Below are 20,000 nucleotides of genomic sequence, written 5' to 3'. Positions count from 1 at the left end.
AGATTTTTAAACTAATCATCTCTAATGTAGAAAAGAAACTTTGCCATATAAATAAGGTTTAGAAGGGAAAGCAGCTCACTTCCGGTTGCCGTCCTTGTCTCGCATGCTTAAGCACCCTGTTTGACACAACAAGCGCGCGCCTGCATTGATTTCAGGTCTTCGCCGCCATGTTCCTGGACGAAACAACAGATCTTATATTTTTGTTCACCCGCCAGCATCACTTCAGCGCTGCGTTTCGAGTGCCTCGGGTAACCTCCCCTGTTTTGGAGCATGCGCGGTTTCTCGTCACTTCAAAGGAAGGCTGAGGTTCGAAATCTCACGCTATCGATTTAAGGACGGTGCCTACTATTGTTATTGCGCATACGTTCTGCGCAACTCGAGATACTCAGATTTCCTATCGGCAGTGCTTTTTAGTAAAGGGATATTTCTGCTCGGTTCAAAACTATGCGGAGAAAGCAGAACTTAGCAAGTGTTCTTGGTAACCAAAAAGAAAATTGGGGGTAACCACGCATTTTTCAGAGATAATTAAGCTTCAATTTGGAAAAGAACGCCACACATTGCTTTGTGTTTTAAAGCTTTTTACAAATATTGTTGATTAATTATCTTCAAAAATGCATGGTTACCCCTAATTCTCTTTTTGTATTTCAATAACACTTGTTAAGATCTGCTTTTCCTGCATAGTCAGTAAACTGCGCAAAAATACATTTGAATTAGTAGGCACCGTCCTTAAGGTGATTCCTCAGTATTGTACTCCTCATATGTTGTGTCAATATTTATAAATTGGATCAAATTTGCAATATTGTAAATATGGCGTAAGTCGATCATACACGCTGAAACACTTCTCAAAACACGTGAGAGAAGTTGTGAATGACCCATAATTCTTTGCGAATAAGCGCACGCATTCCGAGAACATGGGGGTCCATTGCAAATTTTCGGAGGCCAGTTAACTAATATTCAATAATTAATATTCGATATATTGCCTCTTAATTGCTGCTGCAGTACCCTTTCCGATTTCTAAATTGAACAAAAACAAAGTCTTTTCCCTCCCTTCGAATATGTATTTAAGATAAATTATGATCTTGAAAACAACGACTCGAGAAACGTTTTGCGTCTACGTCGTTTTAAGTTGAGTGATTTTCCCATAAACTATACAAGAAAGTTCTCCATATGCTCTAGACTTTCTACCTATCGGGTTTTTTTTCAAGTGTTACTTTAAAAACCCTCTCGTTTAGCTACCACAAAATGTACCCTTAGCCGATGAAATAACGCGCGTGATTAGTATCAGTACAGGCATCAGTGGGGTAAGATTAGCCCATTATATCTCTTAAGCAAGCACGGTGACATATGTTTTTATTGTAGTTGCCAAAACAGGGAGTAGTAGGGAACAATCAGGGAAAGTTTCAAGAAAATCGTTCCATAACTTTTTTTCTGAGGATTCAGGAAGGGGGATCACATGAACATGAAGATCAATTCGATCACGTTGCATTTATAGGCACACCCAAGATTTTACCAGCAAGAGGTATATATGTACTTCACGCCAGCCCACATAAAGAGCACGAGCCACTCTTTCGTTAGCATAATTTCCTTGACTGTAATAATTATTGATATATAAACACAATGGTGAATCGACTCACTCCTTCCATCAGATGGTGCAACATCAAGTTCGGCTGTGCGCGATGTCACGAAAGATGATGTGTGTTGGTAGGCATCCGCACAGCTTCTCAGTTCACATCTATAGAATCCAAAGTCTTGCACCGTGAGTGGATCAAGGATAAGGCTAGAGTTCCTTTCTTCTGTTAATCTTATTTCATCTTTAAACCACTCATAAATCACTTCTTTTTCTCCCTTTACTATGCATTTTAATTCCACTCTTGAACCTTCTGGCTTCGTTTGCGTTTCTGGATGTTCCTCAATGGTAAATCCTTGAATTATAAGGAATGAAGTTACAAACTTCTCTAAGTAAAAAATTCTGTATCAGCTTAATGTCCATTTACTTTCATCGTTTTTGTATCATTTGAATTGATTAGTCTTGCATAAATAAAATTTAGAGAGAGCCCAAGATACACCAAAAAGATTCGTAATGATACAATGTTAGATATGCAGGACACAACGGCATTGGTAACCAAAGGTTAGCTGGCCAAATCTTTACTAATGCTAACATTAGGCCTAAACACTACAGCTTAAGCTTCTAGCATACGGGACTACCTGTTCTTGATTTGCGCATGCAAACTCATCATAGAAAACTAACTATAAATAAATATTGCTAGTGCTAATCACCCTTATTTGCAGTCGAGAACTGAATTGCGAAGGGCGCAGCTCACGATATCGGGCTGAAAGCATACAAAGGCGCCTCTGGCTGCCGCTATACAGTCCATGTTTGATGTCGGAGCACAGCACCACAGCACCACAGCTAGATGTTAATTAGCTGTGAGTCGATTTTGATGAGGGAGGAAAACTGGAGTACCCGGAGAAAAACCCTCGAGCCAGGTTCAGATCGACTGAAACTCAGCCCACATGTTGGCAGAGGCCAGAATTGAACCCCGGCTCGCAGTGGTGGGAGGCCCGATAGATAACCACTAAGCCACCCTGACTTTAAACAAAATAATACTATTTTGGATTCAGAACTACATTCAAGGAGCATTAATTAAAATGATGTTTATTTTATTCTCGTAGCATAAAGACTGGCGAAATAGGAACAGTTTAATTAACTGACTCCTCGAACCTATGACGAGACCTTAAGTAAAAGCTGTAGGCAAAATGTCCCACTACGTACTGGAACCTGCGTTTTTGGGCAGGAAGCTGCATGGCCATAGTGCTATTCATAGTACTGCATTTGAGACTGAAGACAACCAAGAAAACATGCTAAATATCTTTTTAAAATATCTCACCCAATGAGGAAAGGCGAAAAAGAGGGAGAGAAAAAAAAAGAAAAAACAGTAAGCAGGCAATAAGTAAGCAATGCTCAACGTGAAAGAGAGTGGCTGAAAGCACGAGAAAACATGCGAAATATCAATGACAAACAAAGAAAGAGAGAGGGAGAGAGAGACAGCAAGAAAGAGCCCTAATAAATATACGAAATTATAATGATGAGCAGCGCAAGAAAGAGCAAGCATGAGCATCTGGAAACAGGCTGAGAAATGGTGACGAAAAACATGGAAAAGAGCAAAAAAGAGAAGGGGGAATTAAATAGTAATGAGCAGACCGGACCTGTCGTATGGAAAGCAGACAAGTTATAAAAATTTCTGAAACCAAAATCATAAATCAATAATAAGCAAAGAGCTCCGCTTTTAGGCCTGCCTAAACATCATAGTTTAAAACGAGCCTTAATGTCTTGGCAGGCTGCTTCCGTCAGTTTCTTTTGTGTGCCCCTGACGGCCGTTAAAGAGCTCTGAGAATAAAAACAATGATTGATTACGTCTTAAAAAAATTAACCATCAGCTACATTTAAAACAGATTCAGATTTTAAAGTAACTGAGTTCGGAACTGAGGGCTGATGGTTCTAAAAAGGTGTTCATGACTTATCGACCTTGTCGTTGAATTAAGCCTTGATTATACCAGGATGTGGCCCGCTTTAAAAACCACGAGTTCAGGGTTGTACCATGAGTTACGGCCCACATTTTTTAATCTTTAGTTTTTGCTTCACTCTCTGTTTATAAATTGAAGTGCTCCAACTTGTATTGCCGTACAAGGTGTACTGTACATGAAATGCGACCACCTAAATCGGTCAATTATTGCAACATGAGAGATATTATTAATTTTGTCATAATGGCTTGTATTTACCGTTCTTTTCTTTTTTCTCTCGCTTGTGGGGTTTATCTTGTACAACCAGCGATTCATCATCAGCGTGGGAATCTGTAACGTTGCAAAATACGTGTGGTGTGGAAGGGCGGGACTCAGAATACCCTGCATTGCATTTGTCTTGCATTCCGTTTGATCTTGGCACGGTTCCCGTCTCTGGTCCAACATGATCTTGCACTTATGGGGATAAAGTGTTTGAGATTCAAGATTAGCTGTATATATAATTATTTTTAAGTGCGCAGGCACGTGGCTAACCTGAAATTAATACTTTCAACCTTTTAGATAATTACCTCTGTCTCTATCAATGGGGATGATATCTGTTTACAAAATTATTGTGATGAGCAGCGAAAAAAAAGCAAGCATGAGCACGAGGAAACGGGCTGAATAATGGTGACGAAAAGTAATAACGATGATAATACATATAACCTGCCGATCGCCCCGCTTTCTCGCAATCAGAGACTGAATTGCTAAGGGCGCATCTCAACGAGGTCGGACAGAAGGAGCTGTGCAGCTGGCTTGGCGCTCGGTACCTGAACACGACCCATGCATGATCGGGGAGCACAACACCACAGCCAGATTAGCGAATAAGCTGGAAGTCGATTTTCGTCAAGGGAGCCGGGGAAACCGGAGTGCTCGGACAAAAATCCTCGGAGTAAGATTGCGATCGACTGAAACCCACATGCAAACCTAGGATGCGATCCCAGGTCAGCAGAGGTTACCACAGGGCCATCCTTACTTCCCAGGGGAAAAACAGGGAAAAAGAGCAAGAAAGGGAAGGGAAAAATAGTAATGTGCAGGCCGGACTGGTCGTATGGTAAGCAGACAAGTTATAAAAATATCTGAAAAAGAAACATCAATCAAATATCACTTCAGTTTGAAACTCAGGACTGGTGGTTGTACAAGCTGTTCATTGACTTATCGGTTAGTTGAAGTGGCTAGGTCACGCAATTTTAGGCAATTTCAGCACTGATCGAGAGGTCATAGAATTCACTAAAATATCAAAATAACTGTTCAAAACTATAGAAGATCTCTAACAAAATACAGGGATCCAAGAAGGGACATGGATGGACAAAACTGGAGAGGATTGAAATGGATTGAATTTGGGTAAATTTGAAAAACGTCGGCCCACCTTTTTTCAAATTTATATCAGTCTATATCAAAATGTCATTTACAAAGCTGGAAAACCATTCTCAGTTGTTATGTGGCCGTGATTTGCAAATGAAAGACTCTTGTTCTGCCAATTTGACGTTTAGAGCTCATAATTAACAAAATTAAACAAATTACCTAAAATAGCGTGACCTAGCAACTTTAAGCCTTCATGAATGATACCAGGTTGTGGTCCACTTTAAAACCATGAATAGAGGACTATGCCGTAAATTACGGCCCACATTTTAAATCTTCGGTTTATGGCTTCACTCTCTGTTTATAAATTGACGTGCTCCAACTTGTAGCATGCAGCAAGAAAACAAGGATTGCATGGTGCTGATTAATCTCTTTGTAAATTAATATATTAGCTTTTAAATTGCATCAGGAATTCAAGCAAGCTGTACTGTACATGAAATGCGACCACCTAAATCGGTCAATCATTGCAACATGAGAGGTATTATTAATTTTGTCATAATGGCTTGTATTTACCGTTCTTTTCTTTTTTCTCTCGCTTGTGGGGTTTATCTTGTACAACCAGCGATTCATGATCAGCGTGGAAATCTGTCACGTTGGGATATACAGGTGGTTTGGAAGAGCGGGGCTCAGGATAACCTTCATTGTCTTCCAATGATCCTTTTGATCTTTCAATGATTACCATCTCTGGTCCATCATGATCTTGCACGTATGGGGATAAAATGTTTGAGACTCAAGATTATTATATTATAGATTTGGCTAACCTAAAGTTAATATTTTTAACCTTTTAGATAATTAGCTCTCTCTCTACTGTTTTCCTTTCTTTTACATTTATTACAATTCTAACATGGCCGCTACACCTGGAGCCGACTATTTAAAGTAATGTATACGTGACACGTAACGCGTGACTTATACTGTGACATTCCCCTCTTTACAACAATGCATAAGGCAATAGAGATCTTCAATGAGCTGATACTAAATCAATGTTCATATTGAAACTGTAACATGCCTTGGCTGTGGGACTTAACTGTAACGAGGAACAATAGCGCTTTTCCAAAATTAAGTTCGACCGAACTTAACGCTATAACGCGAAACAATAGCGCTCGTTTAACTGTTTAGCTTATATGGTGGTTTCACTGTCCGCCTGGATCTCGTCCTGTATCCACTTGTCTCTGGATGCAGCTCGATGCTTGCAGGGGGTCTGGGCTCTGGACTGTCTCCTGGTGGTTGATCGTCTGCACTTGCGGGCGACTTCATGTCCCTGAATGGTGATAGTGATCTCGTGACTGGTGTGGGTACTTGGACTGGTGTGGGACTGTCTGCAGAGGAACTTGCTGTGTCTGGCCTGAGGTGCGACCTTGTGCGTCGGTATACACCATCTGTGGTGTTGTTTTTGACGAGGTGCGATCGACGTCTTGGTATGGTCGTCAAGTATCCGTACGGGCTGGCCTGGGTGGCCTGGTGGTCGATGGGTGTGGCTCTGTATGATAACAGTGCAAGGTAGGGATCTCCTCCTTCTTCGTCACACTTTGTCAGTCTGTTCCTTACTGTTTGTACCATGCGTTCAGAGGACCCGTTTGCTTGTGGATAATGAGGGGACCTGGTAAGGTGCTTAATACCATAGGATTCTATGAATTCTTTGAATTCATTGGAGCCGTACTGAGGTCCATTGTCGGTAAGCAGTTGGGCTTGAATGCCGTGTTCTGCAAAGATGCTCTTAACGTGAGTCACTGTTGCCTGTGAGGACGTGCTAGTGAGCTTTCTGATATGTTGCGTTATGTTTTTATACATTACGTCATTGTAAATTAGGTGCATGATGGGTTACTTCCTTCTTCTTGTTCCCTCGTGCTCTTGATAATTGCAATAAAAACAACAGTGGAAGCAATGAGTTCAACAGGTTATGGGCCCATGTCAGACTCGAGGTGGAAAAGACTGACTTTCAACGGCGATGAGACCGACTACGAGTTATGGGGAAGCCAAATTCCTTGGGCACTTGCGAATGCTAAAACTGAAGACGACAATTCTACCGTCGGAAGACCCGCCCGACGAAGCCAAAAATGAAGAATGTTATGCGGAACTTATACAATTTCTAGACGACAAAAGCCTCTCATTAGTAATGAGGGATGCTGCCGATGACGGTAGGAAGGCTCTGAAGATCTTACGCGAGCATTATGCAAGCCAAAGTAAGCCGCGAATAATAACGCTCTACACCGAGTTGACGTCGCTCGAGATGGGAACGAACGAGACAGTTACAGAGTACTTGATTAGGGCTTAAAAAGCAATCACGGCTCTCAGAAACGCCAAGGAAACCCTCAGCGATGGATTGATTATAGCCACGATCCCTAAAGGAATACCAGAATCTTATAAACCACTGACAATTCACATCACCCAAAGCACAAGTGAAATAACATTGACCGAGTTGAAAGTCCAGCTAAGAAGTTTTGAAGAAACGGAGAAATTCATCACAAAAGTGAAAGCAGATCAAGTGATGAAGACAGTATCCCCAACATCCCCAGAAATGTTATGGTTGCAGGCAAAGTGGCCATTTTATTTAAGACTGTCCGGGAAAATCTGAAGCGACGAAGTGGTGCAGTTATCACAAGAGCACCACTCACACTGACGGCGAATGCAGAAGGCACACAACCGGAAGGACAGAAAAAAAAACAAGCCATTTTCAGCGAGCAAATCAAAACCATTTAAGGGGAACACCGACAGGATTAATGGTTGACACAGGAGTACATCCACACTGTCACAACTAACATTTTTAAAAGATGGAGTTGGCGGATGGAACGAAGACTATGAATATAGCAGTCAAACGAGGAGATTGCAGAGGTAATACTGAAGGATGTGAATGGGAGGCATGTAAAAACTGCGCTGAAAGATGCATTGTTCATACCCTCATATCCCCAAGATATCTTCTCGGTGAAAGCTGCCACATCAAATGGAGCACAACTGAAATTCAAACGAGGCCATAACGAACTTGTTCATAAGGATGGCACCACGTTCGCTATCGAGGAACATGGCCAGTTATATTATTTGAACACTGTTGAACAGTATGATAACAATAGTGATAAGGCATAAGCGTCTCGCATGACGTCCACGCATGGCATGAAATATTAGGCCATTGTATATATATCTGGTAGTTGACATAAATCTAAGTTTAATTGTAACACGTGCATAGAAGGAACGTTTGTCAATAATAGAAATAGAAGACCGGATGCTAGAGCTGCAAAACCTTTAGAAATGGTACACACAGATTTGGCCGGTCCCATTAACCCAGTGTGTAAAGAAGGTTTTAAATATAGCATCGCCTTCACCGATGATTTCTCTGGGGCCGTATTTGTTTATTTCTTCAAAAATAAGAGCGATACTGTACAGGCAACAGAAAAGTTCCTGACTGACTGTTCGCCTGTATGGTCAAGTTAAGTGCATGAGGTCTGACAATGGGACAGAATTTACGAGCAATTCTTTTCAGACGCTCCTTAGGGAGAGAGGCATAAAACATGAAACATCCTCTCCTTATTCCCCACATCAAAACGGCACTGCTGAGAAACACTGGCGAACCCTGTTCGAAACAGGTAGGTGTTTACTCATTGAGAAGCAGTTGCCCAAAAGTATGTGACCGTATGCCATTCAGACTGCTTCCCACATTTGGAACAGGTGTTAGAATACTAGGATAAAGAATACGCCCTATTTCATGTTAACTGGGCCAAAACCTGATCTTTCCAGAATGGGAGTGTTTAGATCAGAATCTTACGCATACAACCATGATCATAAGAAGTTAAACTCAAGGTGTACAAAGGGGGTGTTTGTGGGCTACGATATGAATAGCCCCGCATACCTGGTGTATCACCCAGATAATGGTAAGGTCATAAAACACAGACTTATCAGATTTATTAGTAAAGACAGTGTAGAACAGCAAACACAAACTGACTTGCCATATGAGGACTCAGGCTTATGCAGATTGCCAGTAAACGAGGCTGAAACAGCCAACCCTGACTGCAAGGTCGACACGAACACCCCAACTGGTAAAGACCAAAATGAAAGGGTTGACATCCCAAACAGTGACGCCAACACAGATGACCCAGACGTTTAATTAAGGATGAAAACGATGAACAGGTTGCAGGTAACCCCATTCAGGCTAGAAGGTACCCTTAAAGGGAAAGGAAGCCTCCTAAGTACTTAGCTGAATTTTATACTGACCTAAATGATGGTAACGACTTAGCTTATAACAGTACTGATTACTGTTATAGGGTTTGTGGAGTACTACAAACATATGCAGAGGCCATGAACTCGCCTCGTGCTACAGAATGGAGACAAGCAATGGAAGAGGAGATGAAATCACTCAAAGAGAATGATACATTTCAGTTAACCACACTGCCTACAACCTCACGGTCCACCAGATGGACGTTAAGACTGCATATTTACATGCACCTATAGATCAGGAAATATTCATGGACCAGCGGGTTGGATACAATACAATACATACAATACTATAGGGGCTTTTCAGGGCCAATGAAACACAATCAACGAAACAACAGATCACAACAACTACAACTGTTAAGAATCCCAACTGGCCGAAGGCAAACCAGTTGGCTATTTACAAGTGCAGCTGGGAAGTTGGACCAGTGACTACCAGGATCAAATTCAACGAGTGGTCAGAGCGGGTCTTGAACCCGGGATCCCCGGATCTCAAGGCAAGCGCGCTAACCACTGGGCCACCACATTGCCTATATGGATATGGTCTCAAGGCTCGATCCGTGCTTCTCCCACCGTGTAGCTCCACTGGCTTCTTGCGAGCCTCCCAAGAACGTCCGCGGTCTTCGTGCTTTTGTTGGTTCGTACAAAATGCTTGGCCGGGTCCTTAGTGGAGTTGCTAAGCTCCTCGCTCCTCTCGAGTCCCTTACGGCTCGTCGTCAATCTCAGGATACGATCCCCTGGTCTGACGAGCTTCTGGTGCATTTCCGCTCCTGTCAAGAAGCCCTATCGTCTAACAAATCCATCTCTCCTCCCAAGCCTGATGATCAGCTCTGGATCGAGACCGATGGTTCTGTCAAGATGAATGGCCTTGGCGCCACTCTTTATGTACTTCGTGACCAGAAGCTCCACCCAGACCTCACCGGATATTTCAGTGCCAAATTTAAAAAACATCAAGCTTCCTGATTGCCTTGTGAAATAGAAGCATTATCTATTTCAGCAGCTGTCAAGCATTTCGCCCCTTATATAATTCAATCAAAGTCTAAGACTTATGTGCTGACTGATAGCAAGCCGTGTCTTCAGGCCTTTGACAAGCTCTGCCCTGGCCAGTTCTCTTCCAGTACTCGGGTGACTTCATCTGTTAACCTCTACCAAGTCACGCTGCTTCATCTGGCCGGTTCTGCGAACCTACCTTCTGACTTCGCTTGTCGTAACGCACCAGCTTGTGACGACCCTCGCTGCCAAGTCTGTATCCGATGCTGAAGACCTGGCTGTACGTCCCATATCTGTTCATGATGTTTTATCGGGGAAGATGCCCCCTTCCTTTCATTAGCCGTTACGCCTGGCTCCAGTCGCAGCTAGACTGCCCGGATTTGAGGCGTGTCCACTTGCATCTTAAGCAGGGCACTCGCCCGTCAAAGAAGCTGACAAACATCAAAGACGTCAAGAACCAGCGCGGGCCAGGTCTTTATTTACCATTTTTTTCTCTGTTTAATTTTTTACGGTCTTTTTGGTTTTAAAATAATTAACCACAGCGTCGGGAAAAAAATGAAAAAAAAAGTTACCCAGTTTCTCGTTACACCGTTACCCGTTATGCGTTTTACTAACAACCTCAAAAACGTTGTCAATTTCACAACATAACCGCAAACGTTTCATTGGTCAAAAGTGATATATAACCGGACAAACCGTTAAGCCTCATTTACACCAGCAAGTTTTCCTTGACAAGTTTTCCTTGGTAGTGTATTTGGAAAAATATGGCAAGTTTTTCCTTGTCAAGGTTCCTTGTTCAAAAACTAGCATGCAAGTTTTTGAACAAGGACACTTCTCAAGGAAAAACTTGTCAAGGACGATATTTGCTAGTGTAAATTACTTGTCAAGTGCACTTGTCAAGGAAAATTTGTCATATTTTTCATTTACACTACCAAGGAAAACTTGTCAAGGAAAAACTTTTCAAGGAAAACTTGTCAAGGAAAACTTGCTAGTGTGTACAGTGTAGTGTAAATGAAGCTTTAACGTTTGAAAAGTGAAACTTCGCGCAAAATTCATCACGCTTCAAGGTTGGACGCAAATGGTAGTAGCATGATGTACACGTGACACGTAACGCGTGACCTATACTGTGACATGTACTTCAAGTAGCGCTCAAATATCCATAGTTTTCATCAGCTCTCTTTTCTTCTTGTTTTCCATTTACTGATTATTTTTCTTTTTTCTTTTATTTTTCTTAGATTACCAACTCTTCATTGCCAACTGCATTCAGTTCAATTATTTAATTATGTTACTCAGCTAGATTAGCTTTTTAGTTATTCTTAGTAACTTTTACCCATTACTGTTCCCGCTATATATTTGTAAATCTTTTTCTTTCCACTTAACAAGGTAATAAAATTGTCGTTGTTGTTGTTATTTGTGAGTCGAAGATATAAAAAGCATGTTTGGTAGTTTCCTCATTGAGGACCCCGAGATTTCTCTTTTGTGGATGGACCAGTTAGAGATTGAATAATTTTGCCTTTCCAGATAAAATTATATTGTCTTGGACAGCTACTACACTTAAAATAATTTTATCGTGTCTTGTACACAATTAAAAACTTACCATTTGTAACATTTCCCTTATTCCTTTGACTGGTCTTCCTCCGCCGAATACGTATTGCACAGTAAACGGCAAAACCTGCACCGAGAAGCACTCCTATGATGATTCCGACAATTGATAATATCAAGCTGATTTTACCGTGACCCTGTTGTTGGTCACTCTCGGTGGTTAATGTTGGAGTTAGAGTTGGTCCACATGTCTTATCTGGTCTCGGAGCACAATGTTGATGAGTGACATATAATCCCTGGTTGATGCATTCTTGCTGTTTTTCATCTTCTCCATCATTACAACAGTGTGAACACTTTCGGCAGTCACGAGTTGAATCGTGGTAGAAATAACCTTGAACACAAGTCCCACTGCAAACTGTGTCAGAACGAGGAGTGCAATCCTGAGTGACTATTTCATGCTGCGCACATAAATGACAGGATTTGCACCCGCTGGAATCATATTCTTGTGAAAATGTCTTTCCATTTTCACAAGGTTTGCAGCTAATGTTCGGTGGATGCGTTAATTTTTCTCCACAATTTGGGTACAATCCGAATCCAGGGTGGCATAGTTCACAATCTATGCAACGTTTGAAGCCACCATTTGGCCAGAAGATAGGAAACTGGTTTGTCTCACAAGGTTGAATGCACTCAATCAAACCCTAACAAAAGAGAAAAAACATGAATTTCTAATATTAAACCAAATTGGTTTGAGGCGTGTTGTTCAAAGCCTCATTAGCACCAATTTAGGTTAACGTCCATGGTACGCTATCTTTGATAAAAGATTGCTCCTATCTCAATTTGATTAACTCCGCCCCGGGCTATTATCAAGCCGTACGATTTTTGTTACAGGACATTGATGCAAATAGAATGCTAACAGCCAATTCGAATATACCAATCAGTGTGGTTGGGCTTTAAAAATAACAACGACCGCGTTGCGCTGATTGATAGATTCGAATGCTTTGAATTCCTTTCGTCTGGTTTATTGCACCGTCATGTTGAGAAAGCTGTTTTTAGGAGTTTGGGATCGCCTTTCTCGTCTAGTCTTCGAAGAATGAAGTTCTAGTTTGGCGAAGGCATGGAGGCGTTTTTGAATATGTAAGTTTTGTAAGTAGCTGTTTAGATTCACATTCCAGGTCTTACTGATATTTTTTTCATTTTTAGGTCTTCATTGTATAAGATACTAACGTAGCTGCTGTGTACCATGGACAAAATCTGACCACGGTGGGAATTGAACCCACGAGCTTCGGGTTAGATCACCGCTGTTCTACCGCGACTGAGCTACAATTCCCACCCTGGTCAGAGTTTTTCTCTGTCCTTGTGTGGGTGGGCCCATTTCCGTTAGTAGGACTAACGCTCGCATGTTTCATCACTGAATTTTTTTTTACAAGAATGCCTTGAGTTAAAAACTTGATTGTTTTCATTGTTTTCTTACAGCTCAAGTAGTCAAGGAAGAGCATGTCAAAGATGGGCACATAAATGATTAATGTATCTCCAATGAACAAAAATGACAAGAACAAACAATGGCTTAACTACGAAATCCAAATGGAACACTAAGAATAAAATGTTTTTAGCCTCGCGCTGCACGTGAGCGTTACAGCATGGTTGCAGAGAACAAGATGCTGCCGGTTAAATCCGTTCTCAGGTTGAATCCGTTTTACCCAGGTTAAATTGGTGATCTTCTTTTTAGCGGAGCTCGGGGTGCCAAAGACGCTGGCACGGAGCACCATTGATAAGAAATTATGGTACATTGGAACCTCGATTTAACGAAGTACCACGGGACTGGGGAAATTGGTTCGTTATATCGAAAACCTCCATATAACGAATTTGAGGAAAACCACCAAAATGTTCGTTATACCGAGGTACAAGTAATATATTTTTTATACGTTGCGCTACCCAGCATTTTTGAACGATTACTGTTAATAACATTTGTGCGTTGATGGCTATATGAAGTTACAGTTCATTGTATAGATGTGTACATAGCTACAGCACTGGAAAACATCTGTACCAAAGCAAGCAAACGATTGTATGCTCTTAAGTGCTTACCACTTGTCGAAAAAAAAACACCAACGCAGATTTGGCCAATGCCAGACTTTATACAAGAACATTCAACACCAAGAAGACAAAAAGTTAACAAGCCCTCTTCCTGATGTCAAGTCCTCTAAGTACAATTTAAGAAATCTACGCACGTACCCTTTGTTCAATTATACAACTGGACGCTTAAGGCCCCCCTGTGATAAAAGAAAAATCATTTTCCTTTTTCCGTCAGATTTTGAAAGTTTGTTTGCTTAACACCTGACTGGCAAAATCTTGAGCTTTGATTTTTATCCAAAGGCCGTTTACTTTGAGTGTAAGTATTGGATTTCACGGTTTGCCATAACTCACGTTCAAAATCTCAGAGGATTGGATCCAGGGAAAAGTGACGTCAAAGGCTCACTAGCTTAAAATTTCAGCGGGTGAATGCAGCTTGTTATCTATGCAAAACACGTGTAAAAGTCTGAAAGCCCAAAACTCCTGTGCTGCATATTAATTCTGCGGTGTACACACGCATTGCATTCTCAAACTAGTGAGCTTTTGACGTCATTTTCTCTTCGATCCAGCTCTCTCAACAACTTTAAAGTTAGTAATGGCGGACCATTAAATAGGAAAATTCCAGTTAAAATAAACAGGTGTCTGTTTGAAATCAAGGCTTAAAACTTTGGTCGCTTGGTGTTTAGTTAACATAGTTTTGAAATCCAAAGAAAATTAAGAATTGATTTTTTGGCCACAGGGCTACTTTAAAGAATAGTTTCATCCCTAAATTAACCAGGCAGAGATGGAGTTCAGGGTCTCTGGATCAAAAAGCTCGATGCAAATATTTGTCTCTCAGATTTTCAATTAAATCAGTGGAGTAATTCGACTGTGTGCTTGGGACAACACTTGAAACAGTTTCCGTTTTGGAACTACTTTCTTGTTGTTTCCAGTGAAGAGATCATGCAACCAATTTCCTTCGAGTTATCATATGTTGTTCCATTTTGTTAACTGTTTCGGCTTAGATCGATCCTTGTTTCCTGAGGGGCAGTTGGCGGAAAGGCAGAGTTGCTTCTCTGTTTTTTTCTTTCAAGAAATGTTTGGCCTTGTTGTAAATATCATCTTCTAAACAACAATTTTTTTGTGAGTCTTTTCTTTTTAGGTAGCCTTTCAATTCCTCTATTTTTCTGTAGAAATCTATTTCATTTACACAATTGCGTCGGCGTGACTGGTGCTGTATTACACATTTGTGAATATATTAAAGTTTGGGCCGAGAGTGGCCTGGGGTGAATAATATAATATTTATTTGTAAATTATTCTGTGGAATTTGCACACTTGCTTGCGTGGTCAAGTCGATTAAGGAGTAGGTAGCAGATCCAGAAGATCAAGATCAAGTTCTGATGAGTACAGAGAAAGGTCTTGACAAATATGCAGTGTGTGTGAGTAGTGTTGTCGGGGGAATGGCCATAAGTGGTATTCGAGGGGGAGGGGGAATGTGTGAAGGAAGGGCGGGGTAGGATGGAGGTAATGGAGAAGATCAGGGAGGGGTAGGTGAGCAGAAGGAAGGGAAAAATGTCTAGTTCTTTTTAACCCGCTAAAAAAACCAAGCCCCTGTTGGTTTAACTACTCCCCCAAAAAAAGAAAATGCCCTTTTTTAGACAGTTGATTGAAAAAAGCAGTTTACAAACTTTAACCTGGTTTGAAAAAATCATGAGCTGGTTAAAAAAATTTCAAGTCAAAAACAAAATTGAACCACAACACATACACCTGAGAGTGCAGTGGATAGTGAAAAAATCAAAGTCTTGTGGGATGTTTGTATGCAATGTGACCATATTATTGAAACTAGAAGGCCTGACATCGGTTGACATCGTTATCTCCGGAGATTCAAGAATTATTGAATAAGAGGGTGAAAAGGTTGAAAAATACGAAGACCTGAAGAGAGAAATTATGAGAATGTGGAATTTGAAAAGTGCTCAGGTAATACCTATAATTGTTGGCGCCCTTGATGGGTTGGGAAACTGGGCATTACACTCCGAACAGCATTCCTACAAAAGACTGCACTATTAGGAACAGCAAGGATTCTGACAAATGTGCTTGATACATTTTCTAAGGAAAAGAGATCGTGTGGAACCCTTGGTCATAGGTTATCACCCGTTTCCTCTGGTTTTTATAGCGGCAAAGATCAGCCTGTGAAGGTGGAAATAATACCAGTTGTCATTGGTGCCCTTGGGGTCAATAAGAAGAGAATTGAAAAGTACGTCGACAAAATTCCAGGCACAGTCAACCAAGTGAACCCTTTGGTACCTAAGGCCCATGGTTTGGACCCGGTGCTTGCGGTTCCATTAGATTGTACCTATATGCCATTGGTCGTTACCTGCATGCCATTTGATCGTACCTGTATGCCACTGGATTGTAGCCACGTTCCATTAGATCGTACTTAAGTAATTATGTCATAAGTGTCATTCCATTGGTTCATTTCTCTACTGCATTCGATATTGAATCACCCTACTACCGAGGAAACAGTATTTCGTTGGATCGTAATCTGTGGTTCAGTCGCAACCTACCTTTTGTCAGCGGTTAAAGCAAGGGAGACCAAGCCTCACAGTGATGATTACATGACGAACAGCTCGTAATCAGCACTGGCTGGAGCAAAACTAGGGATTTACGGTGATTATAAGGACGTGAACTTCAATTCCTGTGATATCCATTCATGGATCAAGGAAATCCAAATACAAGAGAAACTGATAGGGAGAGCCTTCTCCAAAGAACTACTAATGTGCTGAGAACAGTTCTCAACGAATTGGAAAGTCCGGTAGGAAACAGTACTTGTACGACATCTCAATCTACAACACCCGTTCCTTCTTCCTCCTCGGACGATTTTAGGTGAGAAATAATTGTTAGTGGGAAAAGGAGTCATGTTTCTAATAGCCGATAGCTCACGAAATGTTAGAAAGTTCTCAATTATTCCTCTTTGTTACTTGTAAACCAAATTCTTAAAAGGAGCGATGTCATCAAAGAGTCGAAGAGTTTGTCGTTCGTTTGCATATATGTAATCACCATTTTTTGTGAGCATCATTTTTTATTTCCAGATTATCATGACTTCTCTTTTTTTTGCGTGTGAAGTTTTACTTCAATGAAGGTTACCCTTAAAGGTTATCTTAAAAACAAAACAGTTACGAACCAACACCGCCTTAGCACCTTTCTCAAATATTTCAAAGAATGATCACCTCTTAACCTTGAAGGTTTACTTTTATTCAAAAACAATTGTTGGAAAAGTGTTTCCCATTTAACATGAGGTACATATTTCCCGGCATTGAAAGCTTTATTAGAATAAGTAAGATAAGCACTAACAGCTGGAATGTTATTTTGCATAAAGCAGTCTGATATTTACTCTACTTACAAACAAGCATTGTCCCTTATGATCTGCAAATATACATGTACCATATGCAACAATAAAATCAAATAAAAAGTATTATTATTAATAAAAATATTTGAGAAATTTCTTAAGATGGGTTATAACACTTATTTGTGTCTTGTCCTTTCCTGATTATAAGTCTTAGGAAATGAAAAGCCAGACAAGAAGCTCTTTCTTCCCCCTTCCATTGTGCCCTGAAGAATTCAGGACAGATGAAATATTTATCAAAAAAATGCCTTTCTGGTTTTTGGTTATTTTTGTAATTATTATATAAAAATTGGAAAGTTATAGTGTACCATTTGAAAATGGAGGGCAGGTTCAAAACACAGGTTAAAGCTAACCTTAGGCCTAAAAACTCTTGTTTAGGTCTAATTAGGCCTAAGGTTAGCTTAAATAATGAATGTTTGGGTTTGTTTTTGTATTGGTAAAACAGAGACCTGTGAACAAGGGGAAGGCTCAAAAGCTACGAATGTACTTACATCTAGCTCGATCGCTTATAGTACAGAATACTGTGTGTGATGTGATGTCATATTTTGTTGTAGACAGTGAATTGACAGGTAAAAGTCATCTGGAAAGTGAAATTATACGTGTCTTCTGAGAAGTCCAAGAAAGAATCAGGTGTGGCATCCAGAAATGTAATTTGCTGCCTGGTTGGCTATGTAAATGTTATGTAAAGCTGATTACATTATGTTTACATATCCATTGTATGTGTACCTATATATGCTGGTCATACAGACTGGCAGTTCCTCAGTAAAAGAGGGTCAAGAAGTTTTAGTGAACAATCAAAACAAGCTTGCTTTCTTCATTTTGTTAAAAATATTTTTTCCAAAAAAAAAAAAACTCACTGCGTCTTGAAGTAATGTAACCCTACATCTGGGTCATTTTTGCACATATTATTTGATAGGAGTGTTTCTAAAAAAAATGCATCATCTGTCCTTCAGGGCGCTTACGAACGATGTAAACAGCACAGAAAGCCAGCCAAATGTCCTTTATTTGATTGTATAAACGAAATGACAAAGGACAAGCGACCCCACAAGCGAAGCATCGCTTTAAATATTTATCGTGTATAAAGATTATTGATTGATTATTGAAGCGATGACCAGGTCAATTCTCGGGCTTTGTATCGTGTTGAAAACAATTTCTTTCATTGAAAAACCCCGTTCCGTCTGTATACTTGCTCTGTTCTAAACCGGTCAAACCGGGACACTGCAGTGTATTACCGTCTCATATTTTGCGCGTTCTCTTCACCAAATACGGTAAAATTGGGTAATAGTGGAATAATAAAGACCCATAAATAGATCGTATTTCTTCCACATCACTGTACGGCACTCCAGTTCCAATTTTTGTATAACGATAAAAGCCTTTCGGTTGCTAACGACAACGGAAAACGCAATAAATTTCACCAGGTTAAAAGTTTGAAACAAAAATCGACAGAAATTTCTTCCCCATGGGCATTCCACGTAATAAATAGTGAAACAGTATTTATGTTAAAAGAGGAATTAAATTTAAAAGTTACTTACCACAAGTAAGCCTCCACCAAAACTCAACAAAGAAAATAATACTGTCGCTCTCATGTCTAGCCTGTCATGGTATTTCAGGATGGAAGGGTACTTGACGTCTACACAGTGGACAAGAGAGGTTGAACGTTAGTTAACATAGGGAGAGTGGACTCGTATCATGACTTATCTTGAACAATCATCCACTGCGCTGTTAAGTTAGGAACGGCGATCACTGTCACGGCATTAAGAGGGATTTATGCAAAATAAAATCATGCGTCCCGTTTGCCCAGAGTACTCCACATGATGCCGTAAGGTAGAGCTAAATACACAAGCAGGATACGGGACTATATTTAGTTTAGTTGCTCATGGGTTTCACGCCGAACATTGGTATTTAGCTTTTAGTCTGGTGATCGCTCCGGCGTGAAAGTCAAACCATGAACTAAACTAAATATAGTCCCGTATCCTGCTTGTGTATTTAAGAGGGATTTAAACATTTTGACTGGTATGTAAAAAGTAATGTGCGCTATTTTTTGCCTCATAAAATGAGTTCGCAAAAGTCGTGTCATTGGTCGCAAAAGGAAAACTAGCAAAACCAATGCAACGTTTGCATGGAAATCGAACTAACGAATCCGCAACGGAGATCTCGAATCATATATACCACGCATCTTAATTATTAAAATTACATCACATCATGTTAACTACACGCAACTGGGCACCCACCATTCTTAGCTTTCAGTAACTGTGTCGCGACAACCGCGGATTAAATCGTGATGAAAAAAAGAACTTTTAAGCCTCCTTCTGATCATCAAAACTCATTTCTTGCTGAACAAATCAAATACATAAATTTGCACGTTAAGGTACACAACAAATGAATCTACATATCGCTGAAGTGTGTCGTCTTCACGCCCTGTGACGACTCAGAACACTAAGTGAAGATTGCGTCATTGGTTTGTTGTAAAATTTTTAGAGTTTTCTTCTGTTAGCTGTGGTAAAACAATCCAGTGAACTCAACCTTCCATTAAGTGCCTTATTTTCACTTGGGTACGAATTTTCACTCTCACCCTGTTTGCAAATAAACAATCCGGAATCTGTATTTTTCCGGAACCGGAAACTGAACCGGAATTTTACAATATTGATTTGTCGACTACTCGTTCTGCCTTGGCAAACAGTCTTCCATTATGAAATCACTGCACATCAAACGTATTAAGGAGAAAACGTTTACAAATGCGATTTGTGTTCCGCAATGACATTACAGACTCCACCAGAAAAGTATGAATTTCGTACATTTTCATTTCTTTCGACATCCTAATAATAACAAATGCAGCAACGAATAAATTATATGTAACATGTAATGCTTCATTTATCTGGGTGACACAGCATTTTTACATTATTTA

The 20,000-nt window shown here is 40.4% G+C and overlaps 1 protein-coding gene across 3 annotated transcripts in view; it reads right to left on the bottom strand.

The window, feature by feature from the left end:
• Positions 1 to 20,000, bottom strand: part of LOC138016017 (uncharacterized) — a 27,268-nt gene that overhangs the window by 4,420 nt on the left and 2,848 nt on the right. For 2 of the 3 annotated variants that reach the window (XM_068863181.1, XM_068863182.1), the window contains exons 2-6: positions 18,628 to 18,725; positions 11,702 to 12,344; positions 5,434 to 5,619; positions 3,781 to 3,975; positions 1,635 to 1,922 (exon numbers count right to left, since the gene is read on the bottom strand). In XM_068863181.1, the coding sequence (XP_068719282.1) occupies positions 1,635 to 1,922; positions 3,781 to 3,975; positions 5,434 to 5,619; positions 11,702 to 12,344; positions 18,628 to 18,681 (1,366 nt within the window). In that variant the 5' untranslated portion in view covers positions 18,682 to 18,725. Of the gene's footprint in view, positions 1 to 1,634; positions 1,923 to 3,780; positions 3,976 to 5,433; positions 5,620 to 11,701; positions 12,345 to 18,627; positions 18,726 to 19,326; positions 19,482 to 20,000 lie in introns of those variants that run through there. The other variant, XM_068863179.1, reaches the window with a different exon arrangement.

The sequence above is a fragment of the Montipora capricornis genome, chromosome 9 (assembly GCF_036669925.1).
Source record: "Montipora capricornis isolate CH-2021 chromosome 9, ASM3666992v2, whole genome shotgun sequence".
Taxonomy (NCBI): Eukaryota; Metazoa; Cnidaria; class Anthozoa; order Scleractinia; family Acroporidae; genus Montipora; species Montipora capricornis.
This window is presented reverse-complemented; position numbering and strand designations above follow the sequence as displayed.